Raw genomic sequence first — 17451 nt, forward strand, 5'->3', positions numbered from 1 at the left:
AATATTGATAACTGGAGATTGGGGAAGGAAAGGAAGTTATAATCAATCTCAAGTTTCATACCAGGTATAATGTAATATAGTGAGTTATCTCCGTGCGTTTCATAAGCTTCCTCTTTATTTATTTTTACTTCTAAGTTAAATGCTTTTTTACTTTTAAGTTAAATGCTTTCTACTATTGATTTTCGCAATTTATGTATTATTAGGTGATGATTTTTTCAAAATTTTATATTTAATAAAAAATATTGATAACGGTGTGCTTGTTTCTTCATCCAGAAGAATCATATTCTCAGCCAAAAGACATATAAATTAGATTTCTTATAGAAATACAAAAAAAAAAAAGAAAAAAGAAAAAGGGAGGGGTTGGGAATAGGTCAAGTTGAGCTAGCTTGACCTGAGGAATTACGCGTATCAAAATGAGCATGATCCGTTCATAGACCAAGTCGGAATGAATTAAGCGACTTGACTCATTTGCCATCCCCTCCCAAAAACCTAACATATTCTAATGCAAAGCTGGCTACTTTAAATCTTTATTTATTTATTGAAAAAAAGGCATATGTATGCGGGAGTTTGACATGGAGAGAGGTATCATTCTTGGATTGGATTATGGAAAAAAGAGGAATAAAACAGATCAATACGGTGTTGATAATTGGCATCTTGCAAAAATAAATTGTGAAACTCCATTACACTTGTATTATTTTTCTTATTTAGCCCTATTTGACAACTATAATTTGGGGAAAATATAGTTTTGAATAGTGGTGTTTTACTACCAATCACAAGTTTCACGCTACTTTACCATATTCCGAATTTAATGGTTTTTCCAATCATAAATATAAAAATAAAAACTTCTATAAACAGATTTTACACGTGTGATACATGTTTCTTCTATTTCTCCAAGTAAAGCTCTTCGCATCGCAATGCCACATATGAAATTGAGCACAATTTTACAAATAAATAGCCCACTTGTTTCTCAAGAAGAGATGGGAAATATGTTAAGGAATGTGTGGTTAAAAAGTATGAAATTTTTTTAATTAATCATATGCAAAAACATTTTATTGTGTAAACGTGTGGTTGAAAATGAGTACTTAAAAAAGAGTTTGGAAATAATAATTGTCAAACAAGGACTTACTTTGTAGCTTGCAATGATTGGCTACTTAGCCTATAAGCTAGGTTTTGACAGTATAATACATAAATATATCAGTGTAGGTTTATTAGAAGGGTATAATCCCATGCATATTCCATTTAGGAATTTATTTCTTATTAAAAGGGATTAAAAGTTATTATGCCATTTTTTTTAATGTGACATAAGTGGACATCCACTTTGAATTGTTCCTGTCTTTTGATTGAAGTCGAATAATGGTAACTGGTAGATCAGGCAAATAAAAATAAATACTATGTAAAAGTTGAAAGAATAATATTAATGATCAGTGGTAGAACCAGTATTCAACGAGTCATGATGATCGTCCTTGCTAGCTTAGCTGGAAATCAGATGAATCTGCTCCTACTCAGATGAATTCCTAGATTGATCGTTTAATTTTCCGCAAGTGGACGGGATCATGAACAAATAATATAGTAGTGTGTAGAGTATTGAACCTACAGGGACTAAGTATTTGATTGAGTTCAAATTAATAATAACATTATTCGAATAGCAATATAAAGTTGTAACAAATCAAAGTCTAATTTATCAACTAAGATGAAAGTAAGTAAATGTTTATCAAATTCGTAAGATATATTGTTAAGGTATAGAATCTCCCTTACTAATCCATTTTTAGCATAATATCAAATGTATTCCCCTTATGTAAGCTTCTAATTTCTTAATGAAAGATACGAACATAATAAATTCATTAAATGATTTAGAACACCTATAAAAATCATATAAAGTATAAATGTATATCTCTATCATCTATCGAACCTTCCAATATTTATTATTTTTAGCTAAAAACTTCTTATCTCTCTTGATAACAATAGATTCCAATAAATCATCTCAATTAGTAGCTAATTAATTGAGAAGTCGGTGAAAAAATAATAAACATCCAGAAAAACATACATATTAAAGGTCAAAATAATTAATTAAAATAAAAAATCTTATAACAATAGTTTATCTCATCCTAACAATGCAAATATCTAGCCATATATATTCAAATTACAAGAAATCATTAGAAGTTTAATAAACATTACCCAAAGTTTGAAAAGTTAAAGAGAAACGATGGATTCTTGATGATTTTTAAGTTTTCCTTCCAATCTTTGAGCAATTTTCCTAGTATGAAGTTTCCTTAATGATCTTCTTGCAATTTCTCAGTTGAAATCTCCTTCAAAGATGAATTTGCCCTCTTCTTCACTAGGAACATTGGTTTATAGCAGCGAATTTACAAGTATTAAAATGATGGATTTTTTTATTCAATTAATTTTATGTCAATGTGTCTTCATGTATAAGAGATACGAAAGCTTTTTGATTTGGTGCTTGGAAACATGCCATGTTGGGACAGTGGCCAAATTCTGAACACCTTGAATTCAAGAAAGAGTACCCATCCGTAGATGAAAGATATTTACTATATATACTGATGAAATGATATTATGTTGGCATAAAGTCGGGAGTATCTACATCCTGTTGAGTTCAGTGTTCGAAACACAAAATAGGTGATAACGATGAGATTGATTGCATGAAAAGGAATCTCATTATTTTAGTCCTAGATTTCGAGGTTCAGGTACACACTCTTAATTTATTACTTTTATGTATTTTCTTTTGTTATTTTCAACTATGTTTTTATAAGCTTTTAGAGTTTCTATAATTAATTGGAATTTTATATTTGAAAATTAGATAAATGAATCTAACAAAGGATGCTTTTCTTTTTATTATAGTAATTTATATAAATATAATTGATAATTTCTTTGATTAATTCGTATCCTATTGATCATAAATAGTCTTATGCTTTTATTAAAGGTTATTTAAGCAAGATTGATAATTTTCTGCAGTTATTTCCATAGGAGAATCTGTTGACATTGAAAAACAAAAAGATTTATTGTATGCTTTCTGTTGGAAGCATTCTTGCAACAATTCACACGCATTGTCAAGATCAAGCATAGTGTTCGACAAATTATGTACCTTTTCCATCGGTAAATCCTCACAACCTATATTATTTAATAAATCCGAACAATGATTTCGTTGGAAATGGACAGGTTAAATTTGAGAAATGGTTGCAAGGTAATCTTATTTTTTATTTCTCATAATAATAAAATTTTGCCAAATTGGATTGAAGTTTCTTTGACTTTTCTGTGTAGAGAGCTATAATATTACCCCCTCCCTCCAAATAATGAGCTGATTGTAGTCTTAAAAAGCCATGACCTCTATTTTTACTCAGGCAATGGAAACGGTAAGCAACTAGCTTATGTGCTTAAAAGTTAATACTTGTAAATGTGAATTAGAAAAAAAAAGATTTGTTAGTAAAAAAAGCTTGAAAATCAAGTTTCACAAAAAAGTAACTTAAGTAAAGCATAACCAAGCATGTATTTTTTTTTTTAAATTTTATATTTTTAGATAATCGTTAAACTCGATTTCATTTTTTATCTTGACATTTCAGGGTTAAACATTGACCTTGAGTAAAATATTCAAGAACTCAATGGTTGTACTGCTACTGCAGTACTATTGGGAAGAGAAAGTGGTAAAATAAAACTAAATAGGCTTTACGCCCTGGAAGATGCTCCTATTTTGTATTTATCGGCGAGTTCTCCTAACATAGTGGCTAATCTATGGAGTGTAAGCAATAATGTTGATAAATTTAGTATGGCCTCATGTGCGAGATGGTTTCAAGGGACAGCAAATGATTCTACTAAATAGGGGCTAAACATGTATATACAACTATCTAACTGGTCTTCAATCATATTTGACTAAATATGGATCAAACTTGTATGAGCAATATTTATATCACAATTCGAAAACATGCTCATGTATTTATCATTTCTTCTTAGAAAACATTCTAGTGTTGTCATTCAATAAACAAGCTCAATTCACTAACAACAAAAATATTTATTCAAATAATGAAAACTTGTTCAGTCACTAGATAGTGATAGTTTAACTGTTTGACATAAGTCTACGGACTAATGGGCAAGTTAAGATCTCCATCAGGGAGTTAAAGAAAATCCTAGAAGCTATAGTTAATATGTCACACACAGATTAGTCAAAAAAATTAGATGATGCGCTTTTAGCCTACCGAACCGCATTTAAAACTCCTATTGGGATGTCTCCTTATTGATTGGAGTTCGAAAAAGTATGTCACTTACCAATTGAACTTGAGTGTAATGCATATTGGATAACTCACATGATAAACCTTGATATAAAGGTGGTCGGGAAAAAGATGATCCTTCAATTAAATAAGTTTGATGAATTTAGGTTTGGGGCTTTATGAGAATGCAAATTTGTATAAGGAAAAATCTAAAAGATGGCACAATAAGCACATTAAAGAAAAAGGGTTTGAGGTTGGTCAACGAGTTTCGATGTTCAATTCTCGCCTCAAACTCTTTCTACGCAAGCTAAGATCAAGATAGTCGGGTCCATTCACAAATGGAGCTGTACATCCATGTGGCACATTTGAGGTTATATCTCAAGATCACGAACGAAGGTTCAATATCAATAGGCAAAGGTTGAAAGCTTATTAGGGAGGTGATTACTCCAATGCGAAGACAATTTGCCAGTTGAGGATCCAAAATAAACTTAAACGAAAAAGTGAGCTAAAAACTATGAAAAAAAGGCTTGTTGGGAGGCTTCTTCCCTTTTATTTATTCAATTTTTATACATTAGTTTAGGATTTTTCATGTTTTGTGTTTTTGTTATTGAATTAGGTATCTTCATCCACAACTTAGGTTTTCAGGATCATTCTTGCATTCATACACGCTTCATATGTGTTTTGCAAGAATTTGGAGCCATTCAAAACATATACAAGTGATTTGAGTGAAAAAAAGAGTTTTTGGGGTCAAATACGAGAATTTGGAGAAATTTACACCAAAAGGTAACTTTTAAAAGAATGGTTGAGTTTGAAATAATTTTCATGGTTTTCCATCACTGTTTTAGGCCTTTAGGACATAATTTAGTCGAAAATCAACATCTGGGGATGATCGAGGGGTCTGAAGAGTCAACTTCCAGCAAAGGAGCAATGTCCTCTTTGCTGATAGTCGGCTCGTGACCATGCGCATGCAAGGCCACCATAAAATTAACAAGGGCAAATTCCAGCAAAGGAGCAATGCCCTCTTTGCTGATAGTCGACTCGTGACATTGCACATGCAAAGCCACCATAAAATTAACAAGGGCTTATATGACTAAGGCGCGGCTGACCAGTGGGGTGGGTTTTAAAACCCACCTTGATACACATTACATGCACATTGAAAAACATTACCAACACCCCCTCTCGATTTTTCTTCAAATTCTTGACAATCTCTCATCAATTTTTTCCAAATTTCCCGTGGACATTGAAGATTGTACAAACTACAACATCATTCAGCAACTATTTCACACTAACATCCCCCAAGTTTCAAGAAATCAAAAGTACGCGTTATATTTTGAAGAATTTCTTGGATTTGCTAGTTTTCTATATATCTTGCTATTTGTTGGAATTTTTGTGATTCTTGATAGAGAACGGGATTAGGTCAATGTTGGGTTTGCCATGTGTCGTAAATTCGTGGATTAGACTTGTTTATGTTCAAAGTTTGCATTAGACTCATTGGTTCGCACATTACGTGTTTAACAAAAGGTCTAAATGCAGTTTTTGTTCATGCATGTGGCCCTACTTACATTCCCTACCTGCGAACGCTCATCTTTCCTATCAATCGACGTTCATATTATTTTATTATGGCTGACATATCCTATACAAGTAACTAATGTTCATTTTTTTACATTGTTTGAGAAATAATATTTCTTCCACATCATAGGGCAAAAAAAGGTCACGAGATCTTCCAGCATAGTTCGCACTCGACTTGATGATGAGGTATGTGGCAATTTCCAATCCTTGAGCACAAAGCTAGATTTGATAATTTGGTCTCAAGATGGAAACTTTGGCCAGAACGACAAGTAGTGGTGGAAGACTTTCTAGGGTTTGAGATGACCCAGTTGATTCGTTTAGCAAGATGGGAACAAGTAGCAGGCAACCTTACAAAGTTTATCTTACCTTGGTGTAAGAGTCCTACGCCAACTTTAATGCAGAGTTAGACATTTTGGGGACCGAACATATGCACCAGGCATGGATTCAAGACATATCTAATGTTCTTACCAGAAGTGATCGATATTTACGAAGGACTAACTAGGGACAATATCGTTCTAGTGCCAATGGATCTAGACATGTTAGCCATTGCACAGATGCTATATGGAAGAGACGACACTTGGCCACTTCTAGAAAATAAATTTGAATACCGACATCTGACAAACTCCCTTGTGATCCTATATAATGATCCTATATAACTTCATCGGTCACAGCATCGATCCAAACTCACACCACACCACCATTAGTCGTCTGAAGGCCAATCTACCGTATCATCTCGCACGAGGTTTTAAGATTGATTTGGGATCTATGATTTACAATCTCATATGTTTTGTTGCGACAGATCCAAACCTAAAAAGCTTATGATTAATGTTCAACCCACCTAAAAAGCCGTTATTTTCTCTCTTTCGACCCTTATCGATGATAATGAACTGCAATTTGTCGCCTTTTCTTCTAGCCAAGACCCTGGGTTTGGTAGAATCTTTGTTGAATCACTTGATTGCAATTGGCATGTTTGTTTATCCTTTCCTTTTTTATGGCCCTATGTGTGTGTGTATGCCTTTCCTCATTTTGTAGCCTTCATATAATTCATTCATTCATTCCCTTCATGTAGGCATTTGATACTCTTCACATCATCTAACATACGTGGCATGAATGGTATTGTAATAGGATGTAATCCAAAAAATACTAGATAGAGCTACCACAATGTAGGATCGTGACCAGGTAACCTTTTTAACCCTCTAGATACTTTTGATAGAAATTTCATGAGATTAACTGATAGTGATGGTGTTCTCAAACATACATCCCTGGAAGATATAGGCACAAATTTTTTAGGCATGAAGAAACATTCTGATGTAGTGATCTTCTCAAGTAGATGTCATTTTCCTTTTTGAAGATTGGCAGCTTAAATAAACATGTTCACTAAACTTTTAAGCAAAATTTCGTGTCATTGAACTTCATTTTATTTTAAGTTCGTTACTCAAGTTAAATACTCGTGACAATTGGATAACTTAGTCCATGTCCATTAATTTGACTATCAGAAAAAGATGACATGGCAAGATGGAAATGTTGCTGATCAAGCTGTAACCAATGGTTTAAGTTTAGCAAGCAAATTGTAACAGTATTTAAGTTCAATGGTCAAATACGAACAATATGAAGTTGAGTGACTAACGTGAAGTTTATATAAAAGTTCAGTCGCTGCTAGTGTTTTTAACCCAAGGATTGTCTATTAAACCAAAAGGAATTAAGGACACTAACCGTGATTTTATCTTTCAACTTAAATGCTAATTTGTATGTCGGCATCAGCATCTGCAAATGTCTGTTAAACGACCAAAATTGCACAATGAGCATATAATTCATATACAAAGAAATAACTAAGGAAAGAATGTTTTTCCAGTAAGGACAAAGCCATGCCTTGTCAAGTATTTGCTTGAGAAGATCATCAGAAAGCTTCAAGTCAGATTCCATCAGACTTGCAATCACCAACTGCTTAACCTAAAGCCAAAATGTTTTTCCACAAGCACATAAAATGCATATATAGAATAATAGATTTCATTGTAAAAGTAGATTCAGGAGAGTCTGACTTCCAACAAATTTACCGAATATAAGCAAATGTTAAATTGGGCAAACTGAGGACATATGACCCATCTTGTCACAATACAAATCTTTAGCTATGATTTCATTTAACTGATCGTTTTGGAAAATGTATTATCACAATACCCAAGTTCTGTCTAACCAGTCAACATTTGACAAATTTACTACCTGTGAGCCATTAAAAAAAAAAAAAGGAGTTTGAATTGTACAACTGAACGAGTGCTCATTTCTCCATAATCAAATTCTAGGCATTATGATTTCGAGTAACTCCATTTCATTTTGGAATATGCCCTATCCAAATACCCACAATTCATCTGATCTTTCTACCAACGCCTCAACCAAAAGGCATTGGAAGAAAATAAAAAATAATTAAAATGATGCACGAACCAAAACCAATCCATTCAAGAGGCCCTATCAAAATTCAAACAAAAGATATATTTCAAGTAGAAAAGAAATGGTACATAGGCAAATTAGGTGGGTGGAATGTGCTCTAATAGCTGAATGTATCTTATAAACCCTGGAAAATGCATAATAGATGGAACACAACGACAAGCAGCTAAGACAGTATCTCATCTCTGATCAGAGTAATATGCTGTGATGGTAACAAAAAGATTAACAATAGTGTTTTTGGGATTTTCTGTATAATATTTCACTAACTTGGAAACTGGAAATGACAAGAATTGAAAGATAATTCCAGCACTTTGAGAAGCTGACCGTCTCCACAATGACTCGGTATATTTTTTTCCTCCCCTCCTGCCTTCCTTTCCCCCCTTACATATACCCTGCTCTAACAGACTCGTCTAACAAATTGAATAACAACCTCTAACAAATTGAGTGCTCCTAATTTAAATCTAGAAGTTTCTGTGCCCTGTCTGTCAATTGGATGGTTCCCTTGCTTGACCGTTTCACTCTCTGCATCTGGAATAAGTCAATCTAATTGGAGTAAGACTGTATCTCATCTACCACCCAAAAGATTATTCCCGATTATCGTTTAAAAAAAATAAATAAATAAATAAAAAAGAAGACGACGATGACGAGAAGTCTTAAAATAGTAAAATTTTAAAAATTATACAATCTTTCAGTTATCATTACTATAAGATTAAGTGAATGTCTGGCAAAGTTTAAATTATAATTTAAGCTGATAAAACATCATTTTTAACCATACATTCCGTATGACCTACAACTTTTGTCTGCATTTTAACTACATATTCCGTAGGACCCATTGCTTTATTCTACAAAAATCATACCAAACATACTCTGAAGATTAACATCACGTAGTAACAAGCTTATTTCTTCTCGCTCAATGTACCCAGTCACTCTGAGATCATAAAGCTTAAAGGCAACTAGAAAACAGAGAGAGGTCATCCAAATTAGCTAATTCATAATGTAAATTACTCCTGAAGCTGGAATAGTTGTTATTAATAACTTACAATCTATTTTTTCTTCGATTGGGGCACGGGGATGGAACACATTGAGTACATGGATAAATTCTTCAAATTCAATAACGTCATTCCTCTTTTCATCAAAAAGATCAAAAACCTGGGAGCAAAGGCAGGAATCAATTAAATTTTAAGTGGAGAGTTAACTTGAATTATCAGATAATGTTTACGACAGTGCATGAGTTATAGCTTATTTATAACCTGAGATTCCACCTGAATAAGTATAAAGCATGACATATATGCAATATGTGTGGGCATACTTGAAGAAGATTCGTACATTATAACACTGACTATACGAAGCTTAAAGGAAAATGTTGGTACAATGAATTTCAAATCCAAAATTTTGAGTACGAGTTTGTTTTTGTTGTCTGTTGCAAACAAGAGAGTTTTCCTGTGGTTAATAAGCACCGAAACTATCTCTTGCCATCTTCGACTAAAGGCTGAGAAGCTGTAACAAACTTCTACATCTAGATAAAAGAAAAATAAATTCCCATGTGGAGGCACACCATGCACATTGAAGAAACATTGTTTCCACAATCAGCTAAACATAGTTGCCAAAAGGTTGGATTCAAATGAGAAGCAAGAAGGCCGTGTTAAATTAAATTCAGCCGTTAACTGATCAAGTATCTTTCACGTGCAACATAAGGTTCTCACATAATCAAAACAGATATGAACAGTAATGCTAAACTGAAGTCGGCCAGTAGCTGAGTTTACAATCTTTTCAACTCACAAAAATTTCGAGTATGGTGCACAACCTACACACTTAAGTCAGGCAACTCTCACAGAAATAAGTTGATATACCTCTAAAGTTTTTAAGTTGCTTTCAGAAGTTTCTCACTGCATGCTTGCACTCTCCTTGTTGCTAACCAACCACAAAGCAAAAACCAAATTCTCGTATCTACATACACTTGTTGAACTCGAAGGATTAACAACAATGTTACTGACCAATTGGCGATAAATGTTTCCAATTTTAATGTCCAAATCAATTAGGTCTGAAAGTTGGCATTCTCGCAAGAGGAGAAGATTTTCATCCCGTACCATCACCAATGATGATTGTAAAAACGACAAGAAGAAAGAAAAAAAAAATAGATGATAGATGATAGCTGAAGAAACTGTATTTCCTCAACTTCAATGAAAAACCACACCATCAAGTCCCACAGAGATTTTAAGCACTGACGTAATGCATTACTACTGAAGAGAAAAGAAAATCTTGAGGATCTTCCTCAAAAGCCTCAGGCTTTTCTTTTCTCTTCAGTAGCAATGTATTATATCAATGCACACATAAATGGTCCAAAACTTGAATATAAAGATAAAATTGCAAGAACACAAGTTGATATTGCAGTAATCCTTACAATAAATCATCAAATTAGCGCATAAATTTCCTTGAAATATCAAGTACAAACAATAGTAAATTATATGTAGAAGCTCACATCTTATCTGGAATATCAGGGGAAGTTATACCTTATGTATCAAACCGTCGTCTATAATTGAACTACTCAACTTCTTAAACAGCTCATATAATGCCTCAATTTCATTCACAGTAACTGCAAAAATAAATTCCAGCAAAAAAAATTATCCAAATCTCATTTGAAACTAAGAAAACGAAAAATTTAAACCGTAAAAAGTAAATTATAACTGAATTACATCGAGATTTACTGGCAGGACTATTGAAATCATCGTACTTGTACAGCAATTTCTTCGTGTGGTACGATCTCCGGCACTCGCAACAACCCGACACCGCGAAAATCAATACTTCAAATATTGCTACAATTGGAATCACCAAAACGCAGATCTTCTCGGCAAACCTTAAAGAACCCGTAATCTGATCCCGTATTCAACATGCAAGAACAATATCAATCAATTCAATTATAAATACAGCAATAAATTCATATATTCATGCGTATATATATTAAAACTACCAGAGAATTGTTTGTTGAATCGATTAGTAATTTCACATTCGCTCCCTCTCTCTAATATCTTTCTGTAATTAATTATTAGTTTTTTGTGTGTTGGAGCAGTGGGGAAGTGAATAAGGGTGTGTTTGTCATCCATTATTTGCAAAGAATATATTATGAAATAATGATTGATGTTAAAATATGTGATTAAAAAAGAAAAAAATTTTTGATTTATATATAATATTATTTTAATGAAGAATGTGTGGTTGAAAATGAGTACCGTAGAAAAAAAATGGGAGAGAATGGATGACAAATAGGGGCTAAATAATTATGGGATAATTGCAACAGGAGTCCCAAACCTTTAAAATACTAGTAGAATTTTCTCTAAACCTTTCATTTATTGTAACCGTCACCCCTAACATTTTCAACCATTGTAGGCCCTTATAAACGATTTCCATCCAAAATATCATCAATTGATCACCCAAATAAATTTTGACCACTTTCTACCAAAATAGGGGACGGCAAAATGGTAATTTAATATTTTTCACATAAAATTAGTAAAAAAACATAAATAAAAAAAGAGAAAAAAAGGATATTTGATGGTCTTTCTCACCCCCAACCCATCTATCCAAAATTAGAATTTTGCCACCACCATGTCCACAGTTATCAACCTCGCCACCACTATAAACATTAATTTTTTGTTAAACCAAGAACATTCGATCCAAGATATGAAAAACCTTGAAAAAAAAAAAAAGGAAAAGCCCAAATAGGGCCACTGCACTTCACCTCTTTAACCATCACCTTGCTACCTCCAAAGCCGTCGAAAAATACCTCCCCCATCAACAGTATCATACCCCCAACACTTGCAGAGAAAAAGATTATTTACATTTGGTGAAAAATTACATTTGCATATAATTGGTTCCATGGAACCTATACTATGTTATCATCGAAATCTTTTAATTTGGTTTTATATGTTTTAGAACATAAGATCTGAGACTAATGTGTTAGCTCTATTAGGTGTTGCAACATACATCCTACCGCAAGCTCAGTTTATATTACATATGTATTTTCTCTCTTATCTCTATACACGTAGTTAGAATGTCGAACCTACAAGGATTGATATTCGAATCAATTGAGTACTATAATTATTTTATCTTTCCCTTTATTTAGACGATCAAATTTTGAGTCAATGTTTTTATGCTAAATTAAAATTAAATAGGATGAACGATGCAAGTAAACGATGACAAATTATGAAGTTTCTTATCAAATTATGAATGCCTAGGAAATGATTTCACCGTACATTCGACAATATTTTTCAACCGTATAATTATTTCTATCAATCTTTCCAAAATTTATAGGCAAGAACGCTAAAGTGATTCTATTTCCCTCTCTCGAGCACCAAATAAAATCTATTTTTATATATTAACTCCAATATCTCTATTCCAAATTAAAAATATAAAAATTATCAAGCACGTGGTTCTTAATTAAAACAAGCCTCAAAGATTCGCACTTTCTCTCGAAACCTACGAAATCTAGGTTATGTTATCTTAGATCACGCCTAAAATTGCCTCTCTCGAGCGCCAAAATTTAGAACATCAAATCAGTCAATTAGTGGCCAGTTAATTGAAAGCATTGCGCACAAATAACATAAATAAATAAAAATAAAAGATCAATTGAAATAATTATAACGAAATCCAAAACATGTCTCAAGTAGGCTACATCATCCCTAGAATAATTGTTTAGTTCATAATTGAGAAAATTGACATGAATAAATTAATAAGAAAAACATAGAGAAGAAAATGAATAGAAAAACTCATTTTTGCCGTTCGATTTCTTCTTCCATTGTTGCCAAATTCTCTCAATAACTTCCTCTTCTTTAATTGTATTGACCAGCCGTGGATTTGTCTCCAGATTTTTGCAATTGGCCGGCTAAACTCTTCTTTCCAATCACGTGTTCTTGCGGGCTGCTTCCAGTTTTCCTTGCTCGTTTTCCCCCTCTTAATTAGGTTTTTTAGGTAGTATTTATAGTCTCCTCAAGTCTTGGACAATTTTAGGTTGGAATGGGCCGAGAAAGAAATCCAAAAATATCAAAATACGTTTACCCGCATAGTCGGCGCCACGGCGCTGCCCTTACTATCGAATTCAGATTTATTGGCGTCACGGTGCCCGGTTCGGGTGGAAAGTTCCTTCTGCGCGTCCTTCAATATTTTTAGCATAACTTTCTCGTCCGATGTCCAATTGAGGTGATTCAAAGCTCCTTAGAAAGCTAACTTAAAGGGGTACAAATTTTCCTGAGATATTATTCTCCACTTTAATCGTTTGCTATGTCAAAATGAGTTTTAATGTGAGGATAAAATTTCGGAGTACAACTTTTCGATTGGAAATTGATTTGTGATCATATTTTGAATAAATTTGATCCCTTTAACATCTGTTTTCACCCAATTGACTCCTAGCATGCTCGGATCTTCACTGCTAGGTTCAACACAACTTTTCAATATTTGCGCTTTAGTTCTTGAACTTTGGACGTATTACAATTTGGCAATTTTCTCCAATTTTGCCAACTTTTGCTTATTTCTTTCAATTTCATCAACCTAAATCACAACATCAAAACATACAGTAAAAAGCTCTAAAACACTCTCAAAAGTAACAAAATAACAAATTAGGTGGCATAAATATTATGAGTGTAGAGCACTCATCAGGGGTGTCAATAAACATTAGATTTTGGGTGTATTGACGGTTGGCAATTTGAGGTAGTGGTGGTCACTGCGTTGTGGCGTCCGATATTGGTGGTGGTAGTCAATGGCTGTTGGGCAAAGGTTGAAGAAGATTATGCAATTTTTATTTTTATTATTTTTGGTTTTTCCAATTTAATTACTATTTTGCCCTTTTAAAATTGAAGAAACAATTTTACCCTCGCCTATCTCTGTTAAAATTGTCAAATTTTAATTTTAATGGTCAACTAACAGCAAAAAAACTGTTTTCCTTCCATTTGGGGCCTCATCTACAATGTTTGGAAATATTAGCAGTAATAGTTACAACAAATGAAAGGTTTGAAAAAGTCTACCAGTGTTTTAAATGTTTAGAGATCCTTGTGCAATTATTCCTATAAATATTCATGAATAGTGACCATTGACGTGTGACTTATCATAATAGTCAATCATGATCATGCAAGTTGATAAACGTGGACGGTTCGATAGCGTGCTTTACTGTGCCCATTTCCCCCAAAATAAATGAAAATTAAATAAATAAATCCACCTTCAAGTTTTAGGGACCTATTGTTCATAGTTGCTATGGCTCGAACCATTTAAAAAATTCTAATAACATTATTTAGTTATCATTTCCTTAACAAGTTGAAGTTAAAAAAATGAGTAAAATTAATGTATTTCAATCATTTTCAATTAGCAATGATTATTTGTGTTGTCGTGCTTAATATAACATAATGGAATGTTCGAGCATAAAAAATAGGGAATCTCTCGTAAAGCCATTCCCAATATAGTTAAAATATGATATTTTTGGTTCATGTTTATCAATTGTCTATAAATTATGGATGGATAATTTTCTCTCAATATCGAATAGATCATTGGTTATTTTGGCACCAATGCCTTTAATAAATAGATTTTGGGACTTCAAACCGAGAACCAATCGGATTGGGTTTGGTTCTCGATGTTGACTTGGTTCTCCCAAATTTTACTTTTTTCCTCTTTTCATGGTGCATTATATGAAGTTGCCACATATCATTTAAAACCTAACTATCCAAATTCCTTCACACGTCTTCGTTTTTTTTTTCTCAAGCCAAATCTTAATGGGTAACGTAAACCTAAACTTAAACAATCTTCTATATACTTTAAAAAATTATACTCTTAAATGCAAATTCGAATAGCAAAAAATTCTTTTGCAAAGTCTGTCGACCATCAACATCTTTGCTTGAAGATTATCAAAGATAATCAAGAAATAGTACACTACATTCACCTGTGACATGTATTGTGCATAAATAATTTTTAAGAATAGATTTTTTTTATCCAGATTTTAACGTTTGTTCTTTTATTTTTAGCCCACTTTGACAGATCTACTTGAGCTTTGGAGTTGGATGTTGACTTTAGTTTTTGTACCTCCATTCAATTCCTGCACAATAGGACAAATTGTTAGCCACATGTATCCTTCCCCGGTGGTAGTGGAAGTGATTGCACATACTTCGACGATCAAGTTAGTTGACAATATAACTGTTAAGTGTGGGAGGTGCCTTAGACACGAGACTCTTATGTAAAGAGGGGTTCGACTTTGGAAGACTATATGTAAAACAATGAGAGCAAAAGTTATATGTTAAGAGCATAAACTTGCATTACCTCTAAATGACATAATTTTTAAGCTTTTATAGTAGAAGAAGATAAGTAAAAACTGTTTGATCAAGAGATGCCTGGCATTATCCAAATGGCAGAGGCCTCTTATCATAATTATCAATCAATAATATGCATTTAATGTTAATTCCATTTTATTGCCCAAAGCTTGATACATAAAATTTAAACTTGACCTATTTGGTTGGACGGACGACGGTTGTAGTGAGTTGTCACATCAATCACTCATTAAGATTGTATGAAAGATCTTCCGTCAAGCTCCTAGTAGCCTCGCCTCATCCATGGGGTTTCGATCTTCCCACGAATAGATTCGACCTTCGATAGGGATTCAACTGAAGCTACCACTTGGGCAGAAAGAAGTGGAGTACGGGCCTATGTCACTTGTTTTGTGGCTGCCATGTGGTCATTGTTTACGCCTCACTGGAAGAGGCATAACAATAGTCCTTAAAGTTCATGTATGGATATTTATATAATACATGGACTTTTGAGTTGGTATATACTTGTTGCCTGTTATGTTCTTTAAAGAAGGGACGTGACGCTTTGCTGGGGCTATATCATGTTGATTGAAGTGATGCTTTAGCGGGGACTCCCATTGCGGAGAAATAGCATAGCATTATCAAGTCACATGACAATATAAGTGATTGAATATGGGAGGCGCTTTAGATGCGAGCCTCTTGTGTAAAAAAGGGTTGAACTTTGGGAGAATATATCTAAATAAAACAAAAGCACTAGTTATATGTTGAAAGTATAAACTTACATTCTAGGAAAATTTTATTATTTTCCACGATTGCCTCCAACAATGCGACCAGGGATCAGTTAAGCATGATTTCTATAAACAACCAAAAAGTGATGCTATCCCACCTTTCTTGTTCATCTGGATAGGGTACTTATCATATTATTGAATGAGAATTTTGAACAATGATTTCACACTCCAACTCGGGTTTTTCTCCTATTTGAAAGCTTCAAATTTTCTACTAATGGATTTTTATTGTTCGAGGTAAGTTCGAAGATCTCGCATAATTCAAGGTGAGCCCCAGCTCGTGATTTTCTTATTTATTGAAAATGAGCTTTAGCTTGTGGTTTTCTTATTATTGAAGGCGAGTCTTAACTCATAATTTTATATTATTGAAAGTAAGCCCTAGCTCGTAAATTTCTTACCATCAAAGGCAGTATATATGAGTTCTTGTTCCTTAAATAAAGGAAAAGACGGTATTTTGGAGTCCTTGTTCCTTAAGTAAATGGAAGAGACAAAATCTTGAATTATTTGCCTTTGAAAAATGAGTATCTTTGTAGCCCAATTAGACATATTTGCCCTTGAAAAATGAACCTAATCTGGCCTCATTCGTGAGATGTTTATCCTTTGTCTCGCAAGATGTTTATTCAAAATGAGCATTTTCTAGCCTTGCGAGATGTTTATCCGTCGCCTTGTAGGATGCTTATCCCCTGTTTCGTCAGATAGATTCCGTGGCTTCGCGAGATGTCCATCTATCACCCCTTAATATCGTTGAGCACAATTATGAGACCTCGTCATTCCTAAGCCAGCTTATAAGTCTCCGGTAGATCGAGACGAGCCATCATGAGATTGTTATTCCTTACTTCATCAGACAAATTCTATAGCTTCGCGAAATATTTATCCATTGTCACTCACCATCATTGAGCACGGCTATAAGACCTCTTCATTCTAAAACCAACTTATAAGTCTCTGATGGTTTGAAATGAACTATCGACTCGATATTTATTTCTTACTCTGCAAGATGCTTATTCCTTAGCTTCGCGAAATGCTTATCCATCGCTCATTTCCATTATTAAGCATAGCTATAAGACCTCATCCACCTGAGATCAGCTTATAAGTCTTCAATAGTTCAAGATGAGCCACCAGATTAATGTTTATTCTTCAGTCTTTGAGATGCATTGACATGCGAGACTAAGA

At 33.6% G+C, this 17451-nt stretch overlaps 1 protein-coding gene across 1 annotated transcript; it reads right to left on the reverse strand.

Moving 5' to 3' along the window:
* Positions 1-5450: 5450 nt before the first annotated feature.
* On the reverse strand, positions 5451-12009 carry LOC111398392 (calcineurin B-like protein 10). Its single transcript, XM_023025304.1, has 8 exons — positions 11956-12009; positions 11194-11244; positions 10919-11096; positions 10736-10818; positions 9266-9374; positions 9072-9178; positions 7656-7736; positions 5451-7560 (listed from the first exon to the last, which is right to left on the reverse strand). Exons 1-8 carry the CDS (start codon positions 12007-12009, stop codon positions 7519-7521), a joined length of 705 nt encoding a protein of 234 aa, XP_022881072.1. The 3' UTR covers positions 5451-7518.
* Between the last annotated feature and the right edge of the window lie 5442 nt (positions 12010-17451).

Source organism: Olea europaea, chromosome 8 (assembly GCF_002742605.1).
Source record: "Olea europaea var. sylvestris chromosome 8, O_europaea_v1, whole genome shotgun sequence".
NCBI classification, from domain to species: domain Eukaryota; kingdom Viridiplantae; phylum Streptophyta; class Magnoliopsida; order Lamiales; family Oleaceae; genus Olea; species Olea europaea.

Excerpts from the sequence above, each read along its gene's own strand:
- LOC111398392 (XM_023025304.1), bottom strand. The coding sequence starts at position 12,009 with ATGGGGGAGGTATTTTTCGACGGCTTTGGAGGTAGCAAGGTGATGGTT. Across the intron at positions 11,097-11,193 it reads ATTCAACAAACAATTCTCTG|ATTACGGGTTCTTTAAGGTT; the intron begins GTAGTTTTAATA and ends ATACGGGATCAG. Across the intron at positions 9,179-9,265 it reads AATCGAAGAAAAAATAGATT|TTGCCTTTAAGCTTTATGAT; the intron begins GTAAGTTATTAA and ends TCTGTTTTCTAG.